At 33.6% G+C, this 6300-nt stretch overlaps 1 protein-coding gene across 2 annotated transcripts in view; it reads left to right on the top strand.

The window, feature by feature from the left end:
- The window catches only part of LOC107684053 (hepatic leukemia factor-like), an 8981-nt gene extending 3262 nt beyond the window's left edge, over nucleotides 1–5719 (top strand). Inside the window, exons 2-4 of one of the 2 annotated variants that reach the window (XM_016480193.1) lie at nucleotides 564–905; nucleotides 2095–2309; nucleotides 3875–5719. In XM_016480193.1, coding sequence (XP_016335679.1) covers nucleotides 564–905; nucleotides 2095–2309; nucleotides 3875–4093 — 776 coding nt within the window. In that variant the 3' untranslated portion in view covers nucleotides 4094–5719. The remainder of the gene's footprint in view (nucleotides 1–563; nucleotides 906–2094; nucleotides 2310–3874) is intronic. The other variant, XM_016480194.1, reaches the window with a different exon arrangement.
- The last annotated feature ends 581 nt before the right edge of the window (nucleotides 5720–6300 follow it).

A 6300-nucleotide genomic window follows, 5' to 3' on the forward strand; every position in this document is an offset into this window, starting at 1 on the left:
TTCCTGCTGCAATCTACAGAATAAATAGCTATTTGTTTTTGCTGTTTTGAATATTCTTTTAACTTTTTGTTCGATCATGTTAAGTGTCTCATGAATGAATAGACTTCACTTAGAGATGGCATAACTGAGATTACAGTTCTGAATAACTTTATAAACCACATTCAAATTTTTTTTTCATTTTTGAATGCCATTAAAGACAGTGCTTAAAAATCAGTAAAACATAGCATTTTGATTGAATAAAGATTTAAGTTTTAACTTAAATGCTCTACAAAAATAAATAAATAAAATAAAACGTAAGTTTAAATTATTATTATTATTTTTTTACCAATTTGAGTATGAAGAATGAAGAAATTTGTGTTGAAACTTAAAACTTTTAAAAAGTAAGTAAAATGGCAAAAATCATTGCAAGAAGTTAAATGGATGTGAAATGGATTTCTTTACTGTGCATAGATGAGATTGCAGCTATAAGAACTATATTTTTATAAGAAAAATGATATGTATAAAAACGCTGAATTGTAATGGCTCACAACTTGATGTGTTAACTAATGGTGATATTCTTTTAGGCTTTGGGAAGGAGAGAGAGAAGGTGAAAAATCTGGAGGAAGAAGGAAATGCTCCTCAGTCAGCGTTCTTAGGGCCAACGCTCTGGGATAAAACATTGTCTTATGATGGAGACAACTTTCAGTTGGAGTATTTGGACCTTGAGGAGTTTCTCTCTGAAAATGGCATCCCCTCTAGTCCCGCACAACATGACCAAAGCCTCCATCACCAGCAGCAGCAGCAGCAGCAGCAGGCTTCAATGCCTCAGGGCCCCATCTCAGTCATGGACCTCAGCAGCCAGGCCGTGATCTCCATCCATACGGGCATGGTTCCTCAGAACTGCCTCCACAGCCCGGGCAGAACAGGTACAAAAGCTTCTGTGTCCCACAGTGTCAATTCTAGACCCTACTGTTGCCCATTCTGCTCCAAAGATTAAAAAAAGTCCCTTGGAAAAGATGTTAAGCTGGGTCAGATGTCACTGTCTAAATATGATAGTGTGTGGGTGGTAAATGGGAAACTAAAAATGGGGGTTTAGTGAGAGTGTGTTGGCGTTTGAGGTATAGCTTTCCTCTGTATGGCTGCTCTGTTCCTATTCTTTGACACATTATTTTGTTCTACTTTAATATAAAAAGTTGCTTATAAGCCAGTCTGAGAATTTCAAGTAGTTGGAATGAGTTATATGATAAAAAAAATACAGATGGTATCATCTCATAATAATAATAATAATAATAATAATAATAATAAACTCCACATACATTCTCTGGGTGCTTGTCTGATGACAAGAAAGACTAGATGATTTTCTTATTTTCTGATACATTAAAAAATAAGTAGTCAAGTGTAAAAACTGAATTTTCATTTTGGACATTTTCAGAAGACTTAATTTTCCCACCCACGCCTTAGAGTTCATTTGTGAATGGAAATCTCAGACTAGCCTATGACAAGCTATTTTTCTCTGACTAAAATTTGCAAACTGGTGACTCTTTTCCTTGACTGAATATTTGTGTGCAATATCTATATATTTTTTTACTATATGAAGTTTTGGAATTGTGGATTTTGTATCTGGAAAATTGATCTCTTGTTCAGTTAGGTCTTTCAAACATATTTTAAAATCAGTTTTGTTAATTTATCATATTAAGTATGTAATGATAATAATTAAATTCTGGTAAAAAAAAAAATCTTTAACTGATTACAGCAACATACAATTTTCTAGATGTTTTAATCAATACTTCGGCTAAAATATACACAGGATAAAAATATGAAGTGCTTTCTAGAAACTCTGGAGTTTTTATATTAATACTAAAACATAGAAGGACTGTGCTACTTTATATATTTGATGTTTATGATTTTTGAATTTACATGAAATGTATGCACAAATAGACAGTACCGACAGTACTTTTTATTTGCACTTTGTTTATTAATGTCTGGTGCACCACCTAGTGGAATGAAATGCTCATGACAGCTGTTTCACCATCTGTTACAATGCACAATACAATACCACTGAATTACACTTACACCATGGAGTCAGCAATGAACAGATTGTTTTTCCTCTCATAGTTTTGCCTCCATCACGTAACACACCAAGTCCAGTAGACCCAGATGCCATTCAGATACCAGTGAGCTACGAGCCCGATCCAGCAGACCTCGCTCTTTCCAGCGTGCCGGGCCAGGAGGTTTTCGACCCACGCAAACGCAAGTTCTCTGAAGAGGAGCTGAAACCTCAGCCTATGATCAAGAAAGCACGCAAAATCTTCTTTCCTGATGATATGAAGGTAACTTGGGTCTAGTTATTCAGTCCCCAACAGAGTATGTTTGGTCACCCTTTTCTCCCTTCACCATTGACCAGCTGGGCAACAGGTTCTTGCTAAGAAGCTTATGTCCGTTCATTCATCCTTCAGTGGCCTGGCCCACGTGATCTTCCTTTTTCCTGGTATCGCTCCAGTTCTGCTGGGTTTAGGATTAAAGGATTTGCCGTTTTTAATTTGTTCAAATAGAAGTGGATCCCTACCCAGCTTTGCAGAGTAGTAAATTACTCAAAGCTGATTGCACGGCAGCGAATGCGTGAGAAAACTTGTCATTAACAATGATGGTTGGTTTTCTCTTGTGCTTGTCCTGTCAATTATAAATATGGTATAATTTGTCATAATCCTCTGTTCTTGTAAATCTAAATTAGTTGTGTAGAAACTATTAACCCTGTAAGGCCTGACATATGAAATTATAGTCCAAAAAAATCTCTTTAGTTTTTTTTTTTAAACGGAGCTGTTTATGGAACCTTGACACAAAATCCAAAAACGGTGTTTTTTGTTAAGCATCATATTTGATATGTCAGGCTTTTATGGTTCAAATAGTATGATATAGCAGAATATAGAGCTTATAATTAAGGATGATAAAAGCCACAGTTTTAGTCAGAAGTTTTAGTCACATTCTAAAAAAAAAAAAAAAAATTTTCATCTTGACATAATACAATATAAAATGTATACTTATGTTTACTTAAAAAAAAAAAAAAAAAGCAAAATAAAAAAGTACCACACTGAAAAAAATGGTGAAGAAACAATTTTGACTCAGAAATGGCTAGAAACACATTAAATGAAACATGAAATTTTGAAGTAGAAAGATTGAAATAGCATTTTTTTTGTAAAAAGTACTCCAATAATCTATTTTATTTACAACTACGAAAAATCTTTTTATAGTGCATGACCTGAAGGCTGACATTTTTACAAAATGACTATAAAACTAAAATGATGCTAAAAAATAAATAAACCATCAATCAGACAACAGAAGTTTTTTCAGCAATAGGTTTTTCAGCTAAATTTTAATCATGTTGATAATTTAGAGGCATTTTGTGGTTTACTTAAAAAAAAAAAAAAAAAAGCAAAAAAAAAAAGTACCACACTGAAAAAAATGGTGTAGAAACAATTTTGACTCAGAAATGGCTAGAAACACATTAAATGAAACATGAAATTTTGAAGTAGAAAGATTGAAATAGCATTTTTTTTGTAAAAAGTACTCCAATAATCTATTTTATTTACAACTACGAAAAATCTTTTTATAGTGCATGACCTGAAGGCTGACATTTTTACAAAATGACTATAAAACTAAAATGATGCTAAAAAATAAATAAACCATCAATCAGACAACAGAAGTTTTTTCAGCAATAGGTTTTTCAGCTAAATTTTAATCATGTTGATAATTTAGAGGCATTTTGTGAATCATATGAGACAGTAGGCTTTATAGGGTTAACATAACCATTAAAAACACGAAATAATCAGAGTAATCTTGACATAATGTAACAAGGCGCTCCGTCTCTTCCCCACCCTTTTATTCTGCATATTTTGAGCAGGATGAAAAATACTGGGCACGGCGCAGAAAGAACAATGTGGCCGCCAAGAGGTCACGGGACGCTCGGCGCCTAAAGGAGAATCAGATTGCCATCCGGGCTGGTTTCCTGGAGAAAGAGAACGCGGCTCTCCGACTGGAAGTTGCCGACCTACGGAGAGAGCTGGGGCGGTGTAAAAATGTCTTAACCAAGTATGAAGCTCAACACGGCCCTCTGTGAGACCACCCGGGTGCTCCTCAAGTTCCCCCACCCATGCCCTTCTAATTCGAAGGACAATATTCTTGGGTTAAAGTCAAAAACACTGGGCCTGTTTTCCAGCCAGCCCTCACCTTAGTCTGTTCTTGACACCTTATAAGGCAGAAACATTTCATTGTGTGGTTACTTTAGAGATCTACCCACTGTCTTTCTCTATTTTTTATCGCAAACAAAGCCATCGTTGTTTGCGATCGTGTTACTTATTATTTTACTGTGTTGTAGCATTTGTCCACAAACGTCTGCCTTGATTTGTCGTAATTTAGCAGTTAAATCTGAGCTAGTCTGTCTAGTGCTGTTCCACTACAGACACCCATTGCGTTGTGTATGAGAGGGGTACATGTGCATAGCTGCTTCGGGCACATAAAGGTTTTGTGTCTCCGTAAAGACAATATTCTCACAGACAGAACAGAATGTAGCAAGATTTGAGAGTTTGAATTCATAAAGTAATTCTATATGACCATAATTACGAAATATCTGTATATCCTTATTAGAAAGGAGACAATCAAGTTGTTTATATTCCAAAGCGTAATGAAATAAAGATGCCAGCTACTGGAAATCTGTGCCACATGATTGAAATTGCCTGTTACTTTATTATGAACCAGTAGTTGTTTGTTGGTGTATGTTGTAAATGACTTTCATTTCAGTGAATATGAAAGATATACTGTATGTTTATGCTGATTTGAAAGTTCAGTTAAAAAGTCCACACCCAATCCCTTTAAACCCTGGGAAGCTAATTTAGTTTAGGTAGAACGTCAGATTCAGCACAGAGCGTCATTTATTCTGCATTAGCATGCTTTTGAGTTCAAACTGTGATCAAGGAACGCATTTTGAACAAGGTCTCAATGCCCTTATTGCTGACACAAAGAGGCAACCTGGTATTTAGAGTACATTGATACAGATATGTTGCCTTTTGTTGGTCAGTTGTGAAATGAATGTAGTGCAGTGTATTTTATGTCTATCACTCTTTACTACAGACCAAATGATATGAAATACAATAAGGTTATATTGTCATATTGCAATTAAACGTTTTTACAAAGCTATTCTTGTTTTTGTACAGTATTTTCATATGAATTTCTGAATATATATCTTATGTAATTTGATGTATACTGTATATTTATAGGCTTCAAACTCTATGGAATAAAGTTCTAAATTCTACAGGTAACTGTATATGGGCATTAATATAATACATTTAGTACCATGAACTTTACATGCGATCGTAGTTTCTTTACCTTTTCTTATACAGGCACTTTAGTAAAATGTGCAACACTTTTTTTCTTTTGTTGTTAAATTATATTGTCAATATTCTTCATGTATTGGTTGTGATGTACAATCATGAAATATGGTATTATTTGCCAAACTTGGTAAAAGAGCGCTACATAGAATAGAATGTTGTCAATCATTGTGTATTTCAACAAACGAGATGTCTTTTATATTAAGTAAATTAAAATATAGCATGTTTAAATTTGAACATTCTTTCTTCAGATGATTATTTGACTTAACTATTTGCAATATGTTGTCTGTTGTGGTCCTTTTTGGTTCCCTTTTCCTGTTTCATTGCTCTTAATGAAAATAAAAAGCTTTTGAAAAGCTGATATTTGGTGATGTGTTTAATGAGTGAAATATGAATGTGCTGTATTATAAATATGTAAAGTCTTTCTTTCAAGATTTCACAAAGGCTGAATTTGCACTACGAGCTCATTAAGGGCCAAATAATTGTAAGAACCTTCTTGTGATTTGAAATTGCTGGAAGATTTAAAAATTATAGATGTTATTCTCAAATATACCACTAGAGACCACTGTCTATCCAAAAATGCTTGTTTGTGTGTCTAATCAGTTATCAATCCTCCACCATTAGATTTAAAAAACACTCTTATTCCTCTTTATACACATCTTCATCATCACAGGCGTTATCAATGTCATTATTCAACAACAGATGTATCAGTGTTGGAGATATATACTGAAAAGGATTATTTGATATTAGTCCATTGTAGAGGCACGGGGAGAAAAAAAACATTGAAAATCTAATGTGAACTTGCAATGTCTTTCTTAAATATGTATATAAATAATTAAATAATACTATTAATATAATATTTAATATTTTTAAACGAATTTTGAATATATATTATTATTAATAATAGTAAAATATAATTATAACGTCTAAACATTTAAAT

The sequence above is a fragment of the Sinocyclocheilus anshuiensis genome, unplaced genomic scaffold (assembly GCF_001515605.1).
Source record: "Sinocyclocheilus anshuiensis isolate Anshui unplaced genomic scaffold, SAMN03320099.WGS_v1.1 scaffold553, whole genome shotgun sequence".
NCBI lineage: Eukaryota > Metazoa > Chordata > Actinopteri > Cypriniformes > Cyprinidae > Sinocyclocheilus > Sinocyclocheilus anshuiensis.